Here is a 23295-nt window from a genome sequence, read left to right on the forward strand (position 1 = left end):
AAGTCAACAAAAAAACTTGAAACACTCTCCCTTAAAAATGAAAATTAACCCCACATTTACACATCTTGATATAATCTGTATAATGCAAAGTAATTTATTAGCACAATTGGACAATTAGGATTGAAATTTGTTTCTGGTAGATTAAAAAAAAAATTGTTTAATGTTTTTTTTTTTTATACTTGTGCCTGTTTTGTTTCACCTAAAATTCGTAAATTTCTGTCAAACCAAATAGCAGTTACTGAGAATTTAGACAGAATTCACGCAGAAACTTGGCTTTAGAATGTATTCATTATTCTCACATGGGAAAAAGGATGTTTCCTGCTTTCATGTCCTCTACTGTCAACCTTTCTATTAAACACTGCACTGAACTTTTAAACATTCGTGTTCATAAAATAACTTAAATGTCCTTCAGATTTATGAGGCTATAAGATTCATCTCGTATCCAGTGGTGTATTCTACAGCATCATATTACAGTCTGCAGCAGCTGTTGAGCAGGTTGCCTGCTGCAGCAGGAGTGTGAAGTAAAACTCTTTTTTTTTTTTTTACACTTTAGAAAAAGCCGCTGTGTGTTTTCTGTTGGCTGTTGTCAAGGCGTGAACCAAAACCCAAGTCCTGACAGGCAGCAAAAACTCTCCTCGGCTCCAAATAAATCTTGGTTGTAACTCTACTCCGATCTGTCCTCGTCTGCGGCTTTTGACAGCCCTCCCACTCCCCCTCCCCCCAAACTCCCCCATTCTCCTCCCAAAACCCCACATCTGACAGCTGCTTGGCTCTAACGTACAGACCCCCGACCATGCGGACTCTGGGCGTGCGTGTGTGCGTGTGTGCGTGCGTGTGGGTGTGTGTGGGTGGTGAACCCTGACAGACAATGCGGAGGATGAATTTGTGTGGTGACAGCTTCAACAGATGCTCTAATAAAAGTACTTTTCTACTGTCTCCTGCTCTTGTTTGTCGTATTGAGTTCGAGTGAAGTGCGCAGATGAAAGGTGGGCGGGGGGAGTTTTTATAGAACTGAACTGCGTAAGGTAAGTTTATTTTTATCCGACTGGATGCATCAGCAGACAACAGCTGTAGAGAGAGGAGAGGGATTCCTGACCCATACTTTTTACAAGCATGTATTATTAGCATTACATATTTATTTATTTTTTATTTTTTTTAAAGCCTTAAAGAAGCAACAAAAACATAACTCTAGAAAATAAACAAGCGCTGCATGTTTACAGGTTTAATTAAGGCAATGATCACGGCATCTGAGCAAATAACCTGAAACTTCAGTTTCCTGAAAAGGTAGAAAAGTCTGTGTCTGTCTGCAAGACGCAATACTAAATATTATGATAACTAGTGAACACTTGCAAGCACAAAACAAGTATTCCACATTTTCTTGAAACTTGCACAAAAGTCCAACCCAAACACAAACTAATCTAAACTTAAAACGAGTATAAAGGCTTCATATAAGCAAATAATTGTTATAATTTCAAGTTAAAAATACTTAGAAGTAGTTGTTCCTTGTTGGCTACACCAAGAAAAAAAAAATCTCAAATCAAGACCAGTTACCCTAAAACAAGTGTAGTAGCAACATGCGTTTGGTATTTCACTTTTTGGGATTTCCTTTTTAGCAGCGTTTTCCGCTGTATTTCAGGGTTCTCTCCCTAAAAAGCTTAGTTTTTTTTCTTTCTTTCTTTCTTTCAATGCAAATCACACTTTTTGTCACAATAAAGTCATAACATAAACGCATTTGATTGACAAATCTAAAACTGCAATAACTCATTTTTCTGGTATTTCAGGCTCAACGCAAACAAGTAGAGAACATAAGTTTGATATGCCATCAGCTGTAATTTGGTATGGTGAACTTGTTCTCAAACTGTTGCTTATTTCTGAGCAACATGATCATTTATTTGGAATTGTATTTGTGTCCATCTGGTGAATGCTTGACAATGTTCATGCTTGCTGCTAAAAATGGCTTTTCAGAGCTTTTGTCTGAAAGCAGCATGCTACTGCGTCTGAGAAAGTGAAGCACAACAGTAAAGCAGACAACTGATAGCTGAAACTCACTATAAAGCTCTGTAAAGATGGAGGGCATTGCAGATTCAGCTGGTAATTCTCTAGAGGTCCATTACTACCACAGATATCTGGGCACATGTTTAATTATGGACGATAGACTGAAAGACTTAATGCACCTTTTTTTTTTAACAACAGTACCTTCCTTTTTGGTTCTTGATATTTTCTGCAGTTGGCCCAGAATGGTTTGTTTTCCATTTTTAAAGATGTTCCTGGTGCCTGCTCTGTGTTCAATTAGTCAGTCTGAAAAAAACTATTTACTAATGGTAATTAAATGGTCATTAATGTTGACTTTGACTTGTATATGAACTTGAGAATTTGCTGCTTTTCCTTTTTTTACACGATAGAAAAAACATATTTTGTTTTTGGGAAACAGGGTTGTAAATAAAATTGAATTCAACTGAATCGAAATCAGTGAGAGGGCTCCCAATTTTGGTAATGGCGTTAGGGACCGACACCTGGGACACCTTGACCTAATCACCCTGTATATTCATCCATACACACCAGTTTAAAAGATACACAAAATTTTGGTATCCTTTACAAACCGAAGCTTTAACAGATCAATCAAAGTATCAGATTAATCAATAATAAAAACAATCGCTACAGCCTCACTTTGTGTATGTACGTTTCTATATTGTGTGTTGTGTGTAATAATCCTGAAAGTATAGCATAATGTTGCTTTACAGTTCAGAAAGTCTTTACTAATATTTCATATTCACTTCTTTAATGTTGCTTTTTGGACTCACATCTGTGGATCCATATCTTTAACTGTAACTTTTGTTTTTTTGTTTTTGAGGAAATTAAAGTTTTTTTAGAAATGTTTATTATTCGTACAGTTGCTGTTAATAAAACTATTATCATCAAAACTATTTGTCTTTGGGTTTATATTTGATTGCTTTTAGTGTTGCATGCAAACATTGAGGGTAACATTAATATCTAATATTTTGTCGATGTTTCACAGAATAACTTGACTTACCTCTTTGATCTCGTCTTTGGCCTGCTGCAGTTTGTCCGGTTTGTTGGTGAACTGCAGTTTGGCTTCAGCTTCTCGTTTCTTCTGCAGAAGCATTTGACTGTCCTGCCACTTCTGCCACGTCTTCATGCGGTGGTCAAACACACCCTGAATACACACACACACACACACACACACACACACACACACACACACACACACACACACACACACACACACACACACACACACACACACACACACACACACACACACACACACACACACACAGAGTTTATTACAAACCAAATGTCCCAGAAATACTCACAACAATAATAACCTTTTACTCCAAAGATCATCAACAGACATCTTTACTGAAATGTTTTATGTACATTTTGTCGGCTTAAATGTACCCAAATATGTGGTCTATGGTTTAATTTGAACTGTGTTGTAACTATACAAAAGTCAGTATTTCTTGCATTTTTTTTTTTTTTTTTTTTTGATGTTTTGTTACAGGAATTGTAAAATTTGACTCTCATTTAATAGCTGAGTTTAATTTAGTTGTGTTTATTTGACCTTATTAAAACATGGAATTTACTGCAAAAGCTTCTTTCCACTTTTTGAAATGAAATACAAAACTTTTAAAGACCTTTTTAAGACTTTGAACATTTTATATGCTTTCAAGAACAATATTACAGCTGGGGTAAATAATTTGTAAATACTTTTCCTAAATCTCATGCAAAATCACACAAAATTTGCAAAAGAAAATTCTTTTCAATTTAATGAAATCAACGGTTTCTTTCCTGGCAGTCTTGCTCTTAAAATCATTAATATAATTTGCTTACTTTCTGCACACTCTTTTCTTTGAAGGCTCAGCATACAGAAAACCATTTCAGTGAAAAACCAATTGAACTGGAATTGAAAAAAATCGGATAAATTTATGATAGTTATAATTGAGACAAGACAAAAACTGTTCCCTACTACCCCTACTGGCTTTTTTTTAATCAAATATGTGTCTTAAAGTACACAGACTCACATTATAGTGCATTGAATATTTTGTAGAGCTGACTAATACTGGATTTTTAAGGTTAGATACTGATATTAGGGATTAAGCATTTTAGATATTGATATTTTGACCATACAGTCATATAACCTCAAAATAAAAGAAACATTATGTATAAACAAGAAGAACAAAACTTAATTAACACAATGTGCCAATAATAAAATGTTAACAGGAACAATGCAGTCACAGTCGGACAGGCAGAATTATCCCACTCTCTGGAAAACCAAGTTGGACAAGGGATTAAACTACCTCACCTGTTTTGTTTTGTTTTTATTTAACTTTTTCCAGAACTATGACAATTACTTTTTCAGCACGTCCTGAACAGTACAGAACACTGCACCACTACATTCACACAGCAATACTGCTATAACTGCAGCTGCTACTTGGACTCAGGCATTCAGAGGCCGACAGCTCAGACAGCAGGTTGGTTTGATTGGTGACTCAGCAGAAAATGGACAGCTACAGGGGTTCTGTACAGTTTGTGAAACTTACAGAATTGTAATTAATGCATTAATCTGACATAAAACATCACGCAAGTTCAAAAAGTAGATAAAGAGAAACCCAATTTTAAAAAATTGGTCATTTAGTTAAATTATGCAATACTACATATCTGTGAGTGGCATTTGTGAAGCTTTTGCCATCCGTATCTGATGTTACTCCCTTGTGCTGCAATAAAAAACTAAATGTTTCCAGTAACTGTTAATCAGTCCTGTACTTCGGCTTGGAGGAATGTTTAAGCCATTGCTCTGTTCGGAATAGCTTCAACTCTAGGATGGTGGTCGGTTTCCAAACATGAACTGCCCGCTTCTGGTTCCCTTCACATCACTAGAAATGTTGATGAATTAAGGTCAGGACTTTAACTTGTCGATTCCAATCCATGCACTATTTTTTTATCTTCTTTCTCTTGAGACACTGGCCAACCGATGTCTTGACAGTTTCCTTTACAATTTGCCATTACAACTGTTGTAAATCCTCCTTCCTGCCAAAGCCTAAGGGGGTTGAGCTTTGCCTCTACCTATTCAGCCACACCTTAACTGATAAGAGACCAGGATCAGGCCCGGCTCAGTCTCTCCTTTTGTTTGGTGCAGCATGCTGATCTCCGTGTGGTGTTGCCCATTGTTCTCCACTTGACTGTGCACTGGATGCAATAGTTGAGCAGGTTATGGATATTGTTTAAAACTATTGTTTCTTCTTCGTTCCTTAGTTAATGTATAGTGCTCTGAATTTGATTTACCTTTGTTTATTGATTATTTTCTTCTCCTGTCTTTTTAGCTATAAAATCATCCACGACATCATCTGTGACGGTCAACAATTGTCTAGAAGTGGAAATGAGTGGGCAGTAAATTGTTAAAGGGCTCTCATCTGTGAGATCCTCATGCTTTAACTGGTGTGCCAATGCAAAAGCTCTCCATCTAACCCAGCAATCCAAAGTCAGCCTTTTTACAATAACTAAAAATGTATTGTTTCATCAATGATGGCAATTTCTCCAACACCCTCCTGGCTTGTCCATGTGATCTTTGGGAAACTGTAGATGGGCAGCAATGTTCTTTTGGTAGAGCAACGGGTCTCAACCCTGCTGTGCACACCATTGTTGTTCAGTGTTCTCCTGATGGTGGACCCATGAACATTGACATTAGCCAATGTGAGAGAGGCCTTTAATTGCTAAGAAATGACCCCGGGTTCCTTTGTAACTTCTTGGGACTATTCCTTGCCTTGTTCTTGGGAATAATCTTTGTTGGTCAACGAAGCCTGGGGAGGGTAACAATGGTCTTGAATTTTTCTCCATTTGTGCACAATCTATCTGACAGTGTAATGGTGATGTTTAAACTCCTTAAGAGATGGTTGTGTCATCTTTTCCAGCCTTAGGTCCTCAGAAATATTGTCTATTCATGCCAGGATACACTTCAGGTTGTGATGGTTCACACCTTGATAGATCCTTTAAAACGGATTATCTGATTCTCATCCCACTGATTGAAAATGCCTGACTCAAATTAACTGCTTAATCCAAGAGGTTTACATGCTTTTGCCACTCACAGATATGCAATATTGGGTAATTTTACTCAAAATAATAAATGACCAAGTAGAATATATTTGTATCTTTGCTTTAATTGTTTTTTTGTTTTTTTTTAAAGGGTTGGCAATCTCTTACCCAGCACTGTATGACTGGTTTTAACTTTACTGGCCTAAATAAAACCGAATTTACACTACTGAGAGTTTAGAGTGTTTTTGGCTGTTTTAACACCTTCAGGTTAAAGGCTCGCTTTTTTCTCTTCTGAACCTCGCTGCACTTTTGAAGAAGCTACCAGCAGCCGTACCTTGATGGCTGTGATCAGACGGATGTAGTCCCCCAGCAGCTCGGAGAGGAAGTAGAAGTCGGCATTGGACTGGTCCTGGTGCAGCTGGTCAATCTTTTCCTCCACCTCGGCCAGTTGGGACAGGGCTCGAGACAGAGCCGTGTGGTCCTCACTGTTCCCCAACATGGCTGCTGATTTGGCAAACTGCGCTGTGTTGACTGACAACTCTGGAGAAAGAGAAAGAAGAGGAGAGTCTGATGCAGCGGCCTCCAGTTCCAATACTATCAGAGATTGCAGCATAGAATGTGGTCTCCTCCAAAGGAATTTAAAAATGTCCTGTTAATTGGTTAATAAACCCCACGTAGTATTAAAAGCAGTAGGTGGGAAAACGATAGGAATGAGAGGGAAAAAAAATACGACAGAATTAAAAACAAAGTATGATTAATAACTATGAAGTGCAGAGCCCAATGCTAACGTAAAAGAATATCTAAAAATACATTGTGCCAGAAAAACGCCAACTTTTGCGAAGACACTTAGAAAGCTCTGACCTGGTCAACAAAACCCCAGTTCCTTCGTTATCTCTTGTTCTCTCAGTGCTTTTCCTCCTGGTCCTCTTGTGTTAGTGACCCACCTATGATCCTCTGTTTCACACCGCTAACTTAAGTTTAATAAACAAAAAAGAAAAGCCTGCTAGTTAACTTCACGAGCAATGTGAGCAAATGAAGAAAGTCAGCGCAGTGACAACCGTGTTAATCTGCAGATAACAAAAGGAGCAACCGGTTTACTCCCATCTGCACCATCAGAGACTCCATCCAACATCAGAACCCGACCTCTTCTTATAGCCCGGCTCATCAATGACTGACAAGGCCAACAAAGCAGCACACCAATCAACTCCTTCCCTTTCTTGGACTGGCAACCGGCGTAGCATAGAGCAACATGGCTAAACATGAGAATGCTCAACTTCTGCCAGTGTACTTTAATGATTGGGTTTATTCATCAATTTTTGTTGTTGCGATCTTTTTTTCCATTGTTGGGTAGGTGACTTCGCTACACCACAAAGTTAATGTTAGTTATGCTTCTCACAGATGCAGGCTTTTGCATTCAAACTAACCATCTTCTTTCCAAACATGGCACCATAATCCTACTATCTTTACTATACAGATCTTTGTGTGCTTATACGTTTGTTTGTCCCTCACATATCTCAACAACCATTCGCCTTACCTGCTTCAAACTTAGTGGGTGCATTGATGGGGTCTCGAGGGTGTGCGCTCATGAATTTGGTGCGATTTGGCTGCATGACATGTTTAATATTTTTAACTTTAAAAAAAAAAAAGCTGTAACTGGCAACCGGTGCTCTGTGCGACAGAGCATCGAAGCGGAAGAAGTCAAATGTGTATTCACCTACTTCCAATGTGGGCTGTTCTCAAGAAACAAGGTTGGTCTGTTATCATAACCCTTGAGCACAGCACCCATGTACTTTTTTTTACAGCTCCTAAGACAACTACCGGACACCGAAGCAGCGGAGTATATCGGGGTACCATGAACCTGCCATCGTCAGATAGTGACATGGCTGTCTTTGCTTCATGTGCAACAGACAACAGAGTCACAGAAAGCTGGATGTCACTGTTCACCTCAGAGGAGGAAGATTTCAGACCATTGATGTCATTCTGCTTCCTTGATGGTTTCCAGGAGTACCGCACCGAGCTGGCAGTAATCATACCCATCATCCCTCTACTGCTATCATTTTCAAGTGTATTAGGGCATGTCCCTAAACTCGAAACTCTTGCAAGGCTTTGATCTTACTTACTCACTAATTGGGAGTTCTACTCAGGCTTAGACGAGAAGCCAAAGCACTTACAGCAGATCTTAGTTTATTGTTTCATCAAGTAAGGATCTTCAAGTCAGACATGGAGACCCTGACCTGGATTCAATAGGCTGGTACATGCTGGTACACTTGTTTGTGATCTCCACATCAGATCACAGGTAACTGACACCATTAATGAGGAATTTTCTATGCGGATGATTGTCAAACATCTGCGCACACGGTACAGGAAGCATAATATCTAGTATAGTTGTGCAGCAAAGGATGGATTCCAGCTCACCGAGTGGGTGAGCAATTATAGCACCGTGCTGTCTACCATAAAGGAGGAGGAAAAGACATCAGATCCCCAGACCTTGACAAAGACCAATTGCCAATTTGACCATGCTCTCTGGACTTCAGTAGAGCGTGGAGGATGATCAGAGCCACTGAAAAGTCACACACATAGAGGAATTCCTGTCAATGGTGAGCTTTGTGTACGATCCATTTGGCATTTTAGAGCCAAGCAGAATGCAAAACAGAATCACCGAAGTGAAAGTCCTATCACAACATTATATTGAGACATATCCTTGAACATTTTTCTGTGTAATAATAGTTTTATTACTTTTTACTATTTATTGCATGCTCCCTTTTTCTTTTTTTTTTTAACTAATTTTGTATACAGTTTTCAGCAACATAACAACGTACATTTTCAGACAGTTGCTTTCTATGTCCATTTTTCAGCTGTATGTAGTCTTTGTACACAGATACAATGAGCAGATACAATGCTCAAAGCACCGAAAGAACAACAAACAACAAATAGTGCCCACCCCAAAAAAGGAAAATACAAATAAACATGAAAAATATAAATAAATAAAAGGGGTTGGAGAAATAATAGTTGTCCACTCCTAAGTGTAGTACCATAGGTGCTATATTTACTTTCAGAGAAGATGGTAAAGTGCATCCGGAAAGTATTTACAGCGCTTCACTTTTTCTACATTTTGTTATGTTACATCCTTATTCCAAAATGGATTCAATTCATTTTTCTCCTCAAAATTCTACACACAATACCCCATAATGACAAAGTGAAAAAATACTTTTTTTTTTTGCACATCTATTAAAAATAAAGAATGAAAATATAACACGCACATAAGTATTCACAGCCTTTGCTAAATACTTTGTTGAAGCACCTTTGGCAGCAATTACAGCCTCAAGTCTTTTTGAGTATGATGCTACAAGCTTGGCACACCTATTCTTGGGCAGTTTCTCCCATTCTTCTTTGTAGGACCTCTCAAGCTCCATCAGGTTGGATGGGGAGCGTCGGTGCACAGCCATTTTCAGGTCTCTCCAGAGATGTTCAATCGGGTTCAAGTCTGGGCTGTGGCTGGGACACTCAAGGACATTCACAGAGTTGTCCCGAAGCCACTCCTTTGTTATCTTGGCTGTGTGCTTTGGGTCGTTGTCCTGTTGGAAGACTAACCTTCGCCCCAGTCTGAGGTCCAGAGCGTTCTGGAGCAGGTTTTCATCAAGGATGTCTCTGTACATTGCTGCATTCATCTTTCCCCCCATCCTGACTAGTCTCCCAGTTCCTGCCGCTGGAAAACATCCCCACAGCATGATGCTGCCACCACCATGCTTCACCGTAGAGATGGTATTGGCCAGGTGATGAGCGGTGCCTGGTTTCCTCCAGACATGACGCTTGGCATTCAGGCCAAAGAGTTCAATCTTTGTTTCATCAGACCAGAAAATTTAGTTTCTCGTGGTCTGAGAGTCCTTCAGGTGCCTTTTGGCAAACTCCAGGCGGGCTGTAATGTGCCTTTAACTGAGGAGTGGCTTCCGTCCGGCCACTCTACCATACAGACCTGCTTGGTGGAGTGCTGTAGAGATGGTTGTCCTTCTGGAAGGTTCTCCTCTCTTCACAGAGCAACGCTGGAGCTCTGTCAGAGTGACCATCAGGTTCTTGGTCACCTCCCTGACTAAGGCCCTTCTCCCCCGATCACTCAGTTTGACCGGGCGGCCAACTCTAGGAAGAGTCCTGGTGGTTCCAAACTTCTTCCATTTACAGATGATGGAGGCCACTGTGCTCATTGGGATCTTCAATGCTGCAGACATTTTTCTGTACCCTTCCCCACATCTGTGCCTCGATGACATCCTGTCTCAGAGGTCTACAGACAATTCCTTGGACTTCATGGCTTGGTTTGTGCTCTGACATGCACTGTCAACTGTGGGAGCTTATATAGACAGGTATGTGCCTTTCCAAATCATGTATAATCAACTGAATTTACCACCGGTGGACTCCAATCAAGTTATAGAAACATCTCAAGGATGATCAGTGGAAACAGGATTCACCTGAGCTCAATTTTGAGTGTAATGACAAAGGCTGTGAATACTTATGTATTTTTTCGTTTTTTATTTTTAATAGATTTGCAAAAATTAAAAAAAAACAAATAAACGTTTTTTTCCACATTATCATTATGGGGTATCGTGTGTAGAATTTTGATGAAAAAAATTAATTTAATCCATTTGCGAATAAGGCTGTAACATAACAAAATGTAGAAAAAGTGAAGCGCTGTGAATACTTTCCGGATGCACTTTATATAATGTGTGTGTATAAAGAAAATTATCAGATAAAAGTTCATTGAGTAATAACCCTCATTGTATTAATAAAGCTGCGGCAGGACCCCATCGTTTAGTAAAGATAGACTTTTGGAGCCTTAATGAGTATGTGATTCGCTCCATTTGATAGATGTCCCTTTGAACATTTTTAAGTGGGAAACCCTGGCTCTTTCTAAGTGGGTGGTGTACAGTGTAGTGTATTACAGCAAGGCTCTTGGTACCACCAGGTAGAGCCTTCACATACCATACATCAAAATTTGGAAGACTACTGATCAACAGGAACCATGGTAAAAGTCAACATTCTCAGAAACATATATTCCACCTCAATTTTGATGTAACAATAGAAAACATGACGAATATCCGGATCTGCTGTGGTGAGGTTTTGTTCAAAATAAAAAAAAATCTGATTAACAACGACCCAATTATATCAACTGAAATTTCACTAAACATTTTAGAGCAGTTTTCAGGATATTTAATGAATGAAGAAGAATAAAATGCTTATATTTTAGGAGATTTTGGAATGAAAGCACACAGCATACCTTTTCTGTGACACACCAACGATTCAAGGCTGGTGTGAAGTTTCCTCAACTGGACGTCCAGATTCTCAAAATGCTGCTGTTTCTCCTCAAACCACTGACACACAAACACAAATTCAGTCAGTTCAGTTTTGTATGACTTTTGAAAAGTTTTTTAAACTACAACAATCTTTATTTCTCCATTATTACTCCCTTCTCTATCTGACTTCCTTTTTGGTACTGCTACCTTTTTTTTTTCTTAACTTCCCATCTTTGTTATTTCTTGTTTTCCTCCATTTATGCTACATTATTTCCCTCCTTTTAGCGTCCTTATTTCTGTCTTTTACTTCATTTATCATGCCTTACTACCTTCTTTAAAGACTTTTCCCCTTCCTCACTTTCTTTCCTGTTTCCATATAATCACCTGTTTATTACTCTTTTTTATGTTTTCCTTTCCATTCTTTTTTCACAATACTTTTCCTTTCCTGTCTCCTCCTCCCTTCCCGTTTCTTTATTTCCCTCCTTCTCCGAAATGCCTTTTCGTTTCATAATTTCTCTTTGCATTTCTCTTCCTCCCTTCTTTCCCTCTTCACTTATGGTTTCCCTCCTTTGTGCCTTTCCTTGCTGTTTCTGGATTTCCCACTTAACAGTCTTCCCTTCTTCCCTATTCCAATCCTTTTTTTCTCCCACTTCCACGTTTATTTCCTTTATTTTTTCTTCCTTTGATCTGTATTTTCTTATTCCATATCATAACCTCGCTATTTCCCTTTTCCTTCCTTCCTGCTTCCTTATTTTTCCTTTCTTTCCTTCCCTCCATCTTTGTCGTCTTTTTTCTCCCAACTTATCCTTCACTTGTACCTTTTTCCTTCTTTACTTCTCCCTTTTCTCTACCTCTTGTTCCCATCCTTACAACATTTCTTACTTTCTTCTGTCCTCTTTTTTCTTATTCCTTTTCTTTCCTTGCACCTGTAACTCCTTTGTCTCAGCCTTTTTGTACTGCTGTACCTGCCTCTATAACCCCATTATAACCCCATCTATAACCCTAACCCCATTCATTCTTCAATTTCCTTCTCCTCCACTCGTCCCATCCCTCTTCACTCACGGCATCTGACTCGTTCATCTTGATGGTCATCTTGTTGACGGCATCGGCAGCCTTGTTGACCATTCGTAGAAGTCCGGCGCTGCTGAGTGCCTGGGTGCTGACGGCCCGTGGCAACTACAAAACAAGCAAACACTCAATTTTATCCAAATCTTGCGTTCTGTTAGTCAAATTTAAAATCTTTCCAGCATTAATTTATTTTTGTATTTGCTGTCTTGGTTTGTTTTTTGATAAAATTCTCACACCTTTTTTTTTTCTTAAATTTTTACTGTCTACTGCTTTCACTTCCTTTTTGTTTCAGTCTTTTCCTCTCTCTAACTCAATCCCAGCGGTGGCGTTTTCTCTCCTCTCCTTTGATTATATATGTCTCTCACATTTTAGCTCCAATCAGATTTAATGCAGCCACTTTATGTGCTGGGAAATTAACGGTGGAAAAAAAGATTACTCAGAACCCAATGTGTCAGTCTGAAAACACCTGGACGCCTATCTGAAAATAGACTAATTTTTCTTAATTTTGGATAAAGTTTACTTTTTTCCCCAGACATACAGGGTTTTCCTGTGAAAGTTTACCTCCTCCTGCCCCTCCCTCCTCTCGAATCTCATTTAACATGAGCAAGCAGTAGCCAGCGGGACAGCTTTGTCCCTGGGGCCCACATTGAAGAAAGGACTTGGATAAATGAATGAAGGCAGGGGGGTACAAATATTTTACAATTGCAGATTGGTCCCATTCACACCACCTCCACACCTACTGGTTGTGTTTCATTAAGCGGGCCAGACGCGCTTGGTCAAGAGTCCAAGTGCTTCATTTGTTAAATCGGTGACACAAAGCCATTTATTCTTGGACCCAACAAAAGCAGCCGTATAACACAATGCAATCCCAGAGTTAAGGTGGATGGTGGCGGGAAGGAAGTTTGAGCTGACAAGATAAAATGCTTCAAGAGGATTTCGTCTGAGTGGAGGATAAAGTGCAGAAACGGAACATGCCGGGGGCCTTTAAAACCTGTGGCAGTTTTCCGAAGCTTGGCTCACAGCAAGGACTTGTTGGTTTTTACCTTATTGGCACTTTTTTGCTGCTTGTTGGGGAAAAGAAGCGGTCGCCTATTTTTAACAAAGGTATTATTTGATTGTGTCAAGGTCAATCTGTCTGTATATCTGACCTAATGGTCCAAAGGGTGAAATAGCTCGATAAATGCTGGTTACATTTTTATACATCTACGGTGGATATTATGGGTGCGCGTAGGATGGATCATAATGACCTTTTAATCTTTCCACTATTGTCCTCTCGTGATTCCAAACTGTGGTGCGAGTGCAACTGGTGGAGCACAAGGCTCATCCTGGTATCCAAGAGCCTTGCTAAAGACTAAAGAAACACTAAAGAAAGTGTAGTCTACATAACATGCAAGTATATGTATAAGAAGAAGAAGGCTCCAAGATTCCCAACTTAAAACTGGGCGAGGATATGGATCAATATACTTTCACTTTGAATTCGTTTCCCTGGCAGGGATGCCAACTCTTAAACTAATCTCACGTCAAATGTCAGAAAGTCCCAAAGTCCCCTCCATCATGAAAAAACTGTTATTTATGCAAAGCTGGGTTTTTTGTTTGCAGACCAAACAAAGTCTGGCACTGAGGATTTTTGCACATTTCACAATCAACAATGGTTAATAAACAACACAAAGACCGCAAAATACAGTTTGAATAGTTTTAGTTGAGGGAGGCATTACACACTTACTACGGTTATTACGAGAACCAATACTTTTGATAATGTGAAGGTACTTCTTTCCTATGGAACCAAAGGTACCAAGATAACATCAACATGTGGCAATTGTGGTGTATATTACTGTTTGAGTTGGATGATCAGGTACAAGTTATACATGACCAGAAGCCAGAATGCAAATGATGATCAAGAACATTTTGGGGAAAAAAAGGAGGAACCACTAAAACGTATCTAACCATCTCAAAGACAGACATCCAGATCTGTACACAGAATTCAAGTTGAAAGAGTTTTAGTTGTCAACTTTATATTAACAACATGTCATCAGTCACAATGATCAATTACAGCTATCCCCCCCACCTCCCTTCTCTACACACATACATACACATTCAACAAAAATATAAACACAACACTCAGTTGAAGTCAACTGGCAACCAGCAGTGACGTCGCCCGTTGGTTTGTGAACGGCCGTTTGGAAGCCTCGAGTTTGTAATTTGGCCAGCGACATCTTGCTAGTCCTGAGTGGAAGTGACCATATTTGGGCGAGCGAGGGGAGGAGCAAGCGGGGGATCTGACCCAATTTGATTGGAAACCCGGAGATACTACGTCCCGCCCACCGATAGCCGTACCTTGACTGCACCACAGGCCTGTCAATCAAACAGACACGCCCCCAAAAACAAGACTTTTTTAAGCTTATTTCATAATTAATGACTATTAATGACTATTTTCAGATGGATATCTGAAAATAGTCTCGTCATTAATTATGGAGAAAACTAATAAGGGGTGACTTCAACTAGCAAAACCAAGATAACTCATGGAGAAATTGTATTGACTGAGAATTTTATTTGACTCGTTTAATGGGACTCTAACGAGCCGGAGGCTTTTCGGAGCAACTTCTAGTGGCACTATGTGGTATGGCAGCTTAAGGCACTTCCTCATCGGCCTCATTTTTCAGACCCGGAAGCTATGTCCACTTTTATATACAGTCTATGGTAGATGTAAGACCTCTAAAAGAAATTTCACAAATTTGTTAAGATCCATGAAGTGAGCACTTCACCTTTTCCAATATAATCCATCCACCTGACAGATGTGGCACATCAAGATACTAGGTTAACAGCATAACTACTGCACAGGTGTGCCCTGGACGGGCCATAATAACAGGACACTCGAAAATGTGCAGTTTTATCACCCAACGCAATGCTACAAGATGTCACAACACCCCAAAACAGCTGATGCAACAGTTGGTTTTATACAACCAAAGAATTTCTGCACAAACTGTCAGAAACCATCTCAAGGAAGCTTGAGAGGAAAAAATGCAAATGCTCACATTTAATGGGGTCTGAAAGTTTGTAGGACTTTGTCATTTATATCTTCATCAATAAATACCAGTTTACAGATGGTAGACTGATGCTGACAGGTATGTTATGAACGGAGTGGCTCATGGTGGCAGGGATGTTGTGGTATGGGCAGGCAGAAGCTTAAGACAATGAACACAGGTGCAATTTATTGATGCCAGTTTGGATGCAAAGAAATATGAAATATGTTCTTTGATTTGATTTTCTTATTGTTATTTTCTAAGGCTATTGCATGGTTAAATCCGTAAACTTTATTTCATGAAAAAAATATGGGTATCTGTACTGGGAAATTATACATGGGAAATATGGTTGGGTACACAAACCTCTGCTCTAGACAATGAGGCTGACAATCTTGATGGTAAATTTATGAAGTTAATGAATGATTTAACAGCTACTGGTCGTATTACATCCTGCAAAAATAAAAGTTTAATTAATGGAATTATTTTAATACTTGGCTGGTGACATTCAATTATAGAGCTCACTGAGGTCACTGCAGCAAAGCTTTTCCTCCATACAGGATACAGTGTGGACGTTTTAATACATTAACCCGGTGAACCGTTGGCTATTTTCAGGGCGATTTCACTACCTTCACTTTTAAGTGAAGTTTTAGAGATTTTTTTATATTAGCCTTTATATCAGGGGGAAAAAAATACAGCTAACTCAGCTATAGTGCAGGCCCACAAATGTGTTGTTATTATTATTATTTATTTCATACAAAGCGGGATGTAATGTCAGCTCTATGTTGGAGATGGTACAGAAGTCAGCTGTGATTTCAACTGGACTGGCTTAAAACGCTTTGTCGTACAGAGAAACGACTGGTCTCATCAGAAAAGGTAAGTTCTGCTGTTTATTTTCCTATACAGTACGTTCTGAAGTGAGTGGGACTTCGGGATTCATTCAATGAAGAGTAGCGCTTCATGCAGAGTGCAATGTCGATGCAACCTCAACTTCAATTATCTCCGCAATGCTTCGTCACACAGACAGCGACATTTTTTTGAAAGATCAAGTTGTGCAGTTTCACGAGATATCCTACACATGGTGATGAATACTCGCTACGCTATTCAACCGAGATTAAAGAGGAGTGAATTTGAATGCACTTTGCGTTCGTCGGGTTCTCAAGGTTAAAATACCATTTTTTCTTGTATGGCTAAAAAAAAAATGGACAAACAAATTGTGTGTTATCTTTTAAAATTTTAAAACCATTTTTCTGCTCACCTGATCCAAAAGTTTCACTGAAAAACAAACTGCCTCTAATAACTAAATGGGCTGCTGTGAGTTTTTAAACTCCTACCCATTGTTTTAGCATTGAAGTTAAAATTGAACTCCAGAAATGGAACAGACAAAAAAGCAGGTATGCAGTCTAACTGCAGTTTGCAGGTTGTGTTGATTTTCTGCAGTGAAGCATTGAAGCAGAAGCACTTTTTAAAATAACGATGCCGACTGTACTCCACTGTTAAGGGTTTTGTCAGTTACATTGAAAAAGGCACTGGGCTGCAAGAAGTGCTGTTAAAACAACAACAGTTCTGTAGAGGAAAACAAGGAAGCCCTGTCGAAAGGAAGTCTGATGACAACAAACTATTTTGTTGATGTTTGTATAAAGTCCTGGCTGTACCGAATGACTGACTGACTGACTGACTGACTGACTGACTGACTGACTGATGCTGATGAGTCAAACATTTCCGAGTAAAATAAGTCAATTTTCATATTTACTTCTGAGCTCTCCAGAAACAGCAGGACGTCAGGATCCTTGAGTAGAATGGGATGATTCACTGTTCGCATCAAATACCTGAAACATAGAAAAAAATACTAATCAAAAAACAAATTTGCTTTTGGCAAAACTTCACTTATTATCAGTGTTTAACTTATTGCCTTAGAGGAGCTAGCAGCCACACTTATCTTAAAAAAAATAAGGTATTTATTCTTTATCAGGGCCTCTTGGATGACTACCATTCTACCACCTGCCTCTTAATGTTTTATAATCCCAGTAGTCTGGGATCACCTCTCTCTCTTTATTGCTTTGTCTCCCGACTTAGTAGGATCAAATTGTTTTGGTCTTTTCCTGGGATTTGTTAACAGTTGCCAAAAAAAAGAAAAATCACCAAAAGTTAAATATTCATCGGAAATGTACCATTATTGTAACCCTTTATTACGTAAACCAAAAACACTCATTAAAAATGAAAGTGCTATCATTGGAATGTTTTTTGCCTATTACAACCCCCGTTTCCCCAAAAAAGTTGGAACGCTGTGTAAAATGCAAATAAAAACAGAATGCAATGATTTGCAAATCCCGTAAATCCCATAATCGTTTGGGAACTGAGGACACCAGTTTCTGGAGTTTTTAAAGTGAAATGTTCTCCCGTTCTTGCCTCATATACGATTGAAAAGTTGCTCTATTATTGCCTAAAGATATAATTCTAGCTGCAGTGTAGGGTCTCCTTTGTCATATTTTTTATTTTAGTAATGCGGCAAATTTTTTTAAATTGGAGACAGATCTGGACTGCAGGAAGGTCATTTTAGCACCCGGACTCTTCTGCTATGGAGCAACGTCTGATATGTTGTCTTTAGTCTATCTGCAATAAAATATTGGTTTATTTAATTTGCAAATCATTGCAATATTTACATTTTACACAGCAGCCCAACTTTTTTTGGAATCAGGGTTGTAACTTTAAAAATGTCCATGATTGTAAAACTTTTGTCCTAATTAACCCTGCTCATTCGTTTGCATACACGTGTCCATCAGCATGGAGTTCTGCAGCTCTGAGCTCTAACACCTGTCACTGGCTGACCTTCCAGTCAATCAAGCACCAGCAGGAAAGGGCAGCAGAATGTCAGCCCCGTCCCCCTCTCCTTACCCCCCCTAGTATTCAACGCACACATGAAGATGGATGTTGTGATAATTATGTATGTAATATTTGGGGGGGGTTAACCTTTCAACCTGTAATGTTCTGACCAAGTTGATCTTTCCTTTACCATGACTGCATACATGCACATACACACACACACACGCACACACGCACACACGCACACACACACACACACACACACACACACACACACACACACACACACACACACACACGCACGCACGCACGCACGCACGCGCATACAAAAACAAGAATGCAGGACTATCAGCCTGTGATGTAGTTACCTTAATTTTTTGTTAGCTGTGTTGATGACAAAGTGTGTGTGTGTGTGTGTGTGTGTGTGTGTGTGTGTGTGTGTGTGTGTGTGTGTGTGTGTGTGTGTGTGTGTGTGTGTGTGTGTGTGTGTGTGTGTGTGTGTGTGTGTGTGTGTGTGTGTAAGTTATCACAAAAGCAGAAGAACGAAAAAAAAAGCACAGGTGTAAATACTAAAATGAATGATGGCTACATTCCTTTTAGCCGCTTTAGTTTCAAACAAGTCATCGTGTCTGCTGAGAAAATGGATTTTCACAACTGCAGCAATAGCTATTATAGAAAAAAATATTTTTCTTTTTGTCCTCCATCAATCCATCATATTCCCCTTTTCCAGGATCGGGTCATGGTGGCAGCAGGCCAAGCAAGTTGGTCCAGACTTCCCTCTCCCCCACAACACTTTCCAGCTCATCCTGGGGGATCCCGAGGCATTCCCAGGCCAGCTGGGAGATATAATCCCTACCAGCGTGTTCTGGGTCTTCCCTGGGGTCTCCTGGCAGTTGGGCATGCCCGGAAAACCTCCAGAGGGAGGCGCCCAAGAGGATCCTGATCAGATGCCCAAACCACCTCAGCTGACTCCTTTCGACACGAAGGTGTAGCGAATCTACTCCGAGTTCCCTCCTGACGTCCAAGCTGCTTACCCGATCTCTAAGGCTGAGCCCAGCCACCCTATGGAGGAAATTAATTTCGGCCGCTTGTAGCCGCGACCTCGATCTTTCGGTCACGATTCCCAGAGGTCGTAAGCATCGGTGAGGGTCGGAACGTAGATCGCCTGGTAAACTGAGAGCTTTGCCTTCCGGTTCAGCTCCCTCTTCACCAACACAGTCCAGTGCAGCACCTGTTTTACTGCTGCAGCCGCACCGATCCGCCTGTCGATCTCCCGTGAACAAGACCCCGAGATACTTAAACTCCTTGAGGCAGGCACTCCGTCCCCGCCTGGAGGGAGCAATCCACCGGTTTCCGGCAGAGAACCATGGCCTCAGATTTGGAGTTGCTAACCCTCATCCCCGCCGCTTCACACTGGGCTGCAAACCGCCCCAGTGAGTGCTGGAGGTCATGGTCCGAAGAGGCCAACAGGACCACATCATCTGCAAACAGCAGAGATGCGATCCCGAGATCCTCGAACCCGACGTTCTCCTGCCCCCGGCTCCGCCTAGATATCCTGTCCATGAAGGTCACAAACAGGATCGGTGACAAAGAACAGCCCTGGCGGAGGCCAACACCCACCAGGAACGTGTCTGACTTATTGCCGAGAATACGAACACAGCTCCTACTGCGGTTGTACAGAGCCCGGATGACACCCCGAACTCCCGCAGCACCCCCCAAAAAAAACCCGAGGGACCCGGTCGAAAGCCTTCTCCAAGTCCACAAAGCACATGTAGACTGGATGGGCAAACTCCCAGGACCCCTCCAGTTGAGTCTTGCGAGGGTAAGAGCTTGTCCATTGTTCCACAACCGGGACGGAATCCGCACTGCTGCTCTTGAATCTGAGGTTCGACAAACGGTCAGAGCCTCCTTTCTAGCACTCTGGCATAAGCTTTGCCCGGGAGGCTGAGTAGTGTGATACCCTGATAGTTGGAACACACTCTCCGGTCCCCTTTTTGGAAAATGGGAACCACGGTCCATGGGCACTGTTCCCAACCCCCATGCAACATTGAAGAGGCGTGTCAGCCAAGACAGCCCAGCAATGTCCAGCACCTTCAGCATCTCAGGACGGATCTCATCCACCCCCGGCACCTTGCCACCGAGGAGCTTTTTGCCAGGGATATGGGTGCGACCCCCCCTCCAAGTCTTCAGACACTGCCTCCTCTCCAGGGGGCATGATGGTGGGGTTTAGGAGTTCCTCAAAGTGCTCTTTCCACTGCTCTTTTTGTCCTTCAGTTTTTAATCTCCAGTCCATTGTCTCTTCTCTTTTAATACTTTCTGGTAATTCTGTTTTAACAGTCTTTCTCCAATGAATTTGAAGACTTTTTTAAAACCCAACTCAATACCTCTATCACAGTCACAATGGGAAAAGAATGACAAAAAAATAAATAAAAATATCACAGAATTTGGAAATCTTGTAAATAAAAAGTAACTGATTTCTGTACGATAGATTTTTCAATTGTTACATTTCTGCTGACCATAAACCAGTATTGCAAATTCCCATAAATGGGCAGCAGAAAACAAAATTCCGCTGCATTTTCGATTCTTCTGTGTTTTGTTCTCGTAATACCTCTCTAGTGCTGATCTCCTCTTCTCCACAAACTCGTTGGAAGAATGGTCCTCCTTCCCCACCTTCACCTTGGTCATCCCTGCAGACAAGAAGAGATTCATTTACATAACTGATAACCAAACACAACAAGGGCGGGATACTAATTAACATAAACACACATTTGTCTGTTTTCACTCACAACTCATAGAACATTTTACACAAACTCTATTTATGTATGTATTTACTTCTCATATTGGGAGAGTTTGCTGGCATCCTCTGATAGGTGGGAATTTCCACAGGAAAATAAGCATGGCCTTTATGTGATGGTGGTAGACACCAAAACGTTGTGTTACTATAGTGAGTTCAAGTGACGGGTACTGAGCAGGATTCTTTGGTTTTCTTTAATGTTGAATGCAAAAATAAATAAGTAAAAAGTCATCTTTGCAGGGTTCAGACTGCGGTGAAAACACAGACAACTAAGTATTAGTTCTAATAACTACCTTTCAGAATGGATTTTGGTGGAAATGTGGTTTTGATATCAGGTGCATGAATGAGAAGATTAAATGGTGTGTCAGACAGCTTATTAGGCTTAGTTGAAGATTTATAGGAGAAAAGCTACCAGATGGGACTTTTCAGAGCAAAATTCACCTCTGACTGAGAGTTAATGTGAGCTATAAAGTCAACTCTAGCACAACAAACTCAGAGGTTACACTAAACCTGCTTTCTAGACAGTCCCATTGGCCCAACAGTGGGTGGGTCACGTGGCATTGGCTTTACTTACCCACAATGCTTTTCTCCGGTGCAGGGGGGACAATGTAGCCTATATGAAGGTACTTGGAGGCCAGTTTACTGTGCAGACCCAGGAAATCACTGAAACGCCTTTTTACTGAAAACTCATTACACTTGAACAGGGATATGGAAGTCTGGGTGATAGACAGAGAGAGAGAGAGAGAAAGAGACGGAGAGAAAGATAAGAGAGAGTAGTCAACGACTGTTGCTTCTGTCCTGTTGGTTAAAACACAAAAAGTTAATGGAAACATCGGTTTGAAAGGCCTGTAAAAGCTTTCAGCCACAGCAACTTGTGGGGAAGCAGCAAGTGTGCTTCCATCAACACTGCTTTTAAGAACTTTATGAATTCACAAAGTACTGTCAAGGGAAATGTGGGAAAATTTAAAAAAATAAATAAATAAATAAAAAAATAAAAAAAAAAGCTTATATATTGCAAAAGAAGAAAAGTTGGGGTATTGATACGCTAGGATATCAGGGAAGCTAGCTCAGTTAATACTTTTAAAAGGAAGCTCAAAACATATCTCTTTACATTAGCCTTTAACTAGTTACTCTGGAAGCTCTCTTGCACTTGCCTGCATTTGAACTACTATACCTTTAAAATGCATATTGCTTATTTCATATTTTAACTCTGTTTAATTTTATGCATATTATCTGTTTCTCATGCATTTTATCGGTTCTTATCCATTCTATCTGTTCTCATGCATCTCATTTCTTTTCTATAATTTAAAATGTTCATTTGTATCTGTTTTTATATGAAACACTGCATGAAATTATCTTGCTGTAAAGCACTTTGAGCTGCATTTCTTGTATGAAAGGTGCTATACAAATAAAGTTTATTATTGGCATTATTATTTTTAGGTTAAACCTAGTATATGATGTATAGTTGTAAAAGGGGACCATTTATATACATTTTTAAGGTGTTATTTTGTTTATATTCCAAGAGTTTAATAAAGTAACTTTCCGTGATTCACAGCTCAAACCAACGTCTTTATCTTAAACTGCCCTTTTTATGTATCCCCTCAATTCAAGGTCTCTCTCCCTGAGAGTCTACTGACTTCTGTTTGGCCAGCTTCAAAGAAGACGCAGGGCAGCACCCACTGCTTGTGAGCCCTGGCTCATCCTTTTGCCATTGTGGAGGCACTAAGAGTCAACTGTAAACCTGCTAACTAATATTAGCTCTCATTTTTTGATCGGAAATGTCGACTTTCTCAGATCCATCTGCACAACAGCACAAAAATCCACAGGATCACAGATTACAGCAGGACATCTCAGATGGTAAACATTCATCTAATTTTTGGGGGCTTTTTGTGGGACATAACAATGGATTTAACCTTTTAAATCACAAGTTGTGTTTATAAAAAATGTTCTACATGGTATATGCAACTGTTAATAGGTGTGCATGTGGAAAATGTGCTAGAATCGCTAGTAAATTGTTGTTCTGCTGTCACAAAATGACAGAAAGTTAAAGTGTTTCCCATCTCACTGCACCATATGGTCATGCTGTGCCTGGACTATGTGACCATATACTATGTGGATGAATTTGTTGGGACCCCCAACAGCTCATGGAAAGAAATGTGCCAATTCTCCTAAGAAAACGATCAAATTGAGTCTGTCAGAGATTTGCAGGTGACACATTCTGGGTCTGGGTCGAATAAGCAATATTTACTTGGAAACCTAT

General features: G+C 40.2%; 1 protein-coding gene across 2 annotated transcripts in view; it reads right to left on the bottom strand.

The window, feature by feature from the left end:
- Positions 1–23295, bottom strand: part of snx2 (sorting nexin 2) — a 50523-nt gene that overhangs the window by 12469 nt on the left and 14759 nt on the right. For both annotated transcript variants that reach the window (XM_069705939.1, XM_069705938.1), the window contains exons 6-12: positions 21610–21751; positions 20850–20928; positions 17172–17247; positions 12396–12509; positions 11318–11411; positions 6386–6591; positions 3032–3175 (exon numbers count right to left, since the gene is read on the bottom strand). In XM_069705939.1, coding sequence (XP_069562040.1) covers positions 3032–3175; positions 6386–6591; positions 11318–11411; positions 12396–12509; positions 17172–17247; positions 20850–20928; positions 21610–21751 — 855 coding nt within the window. The remainder of the gene's footprint in view (positions 1–3031; positions 3176–6385; positions 6592–11317; positions 11412–12395; positions 12510–17171; positions 17248–20849; positions 20929–21609; positions 21752–23295) is intronic.

Source organism: Brachyistius frenatus, unplaced genomic scaffold, assembly GCF_029030835.1.
Source record: "Brachyistius frenatus isolate BFR_SWC_R1_liver_20210118 unplaced genomic scaffold, ASM2903083v1 Contig_60, whole genome shotgun sequence".
NCBI lineage: Eukaryota > Metazoa > Chordata > Actinopteri > Embiotocidae > Brachyistius > Brachyistius frenatus.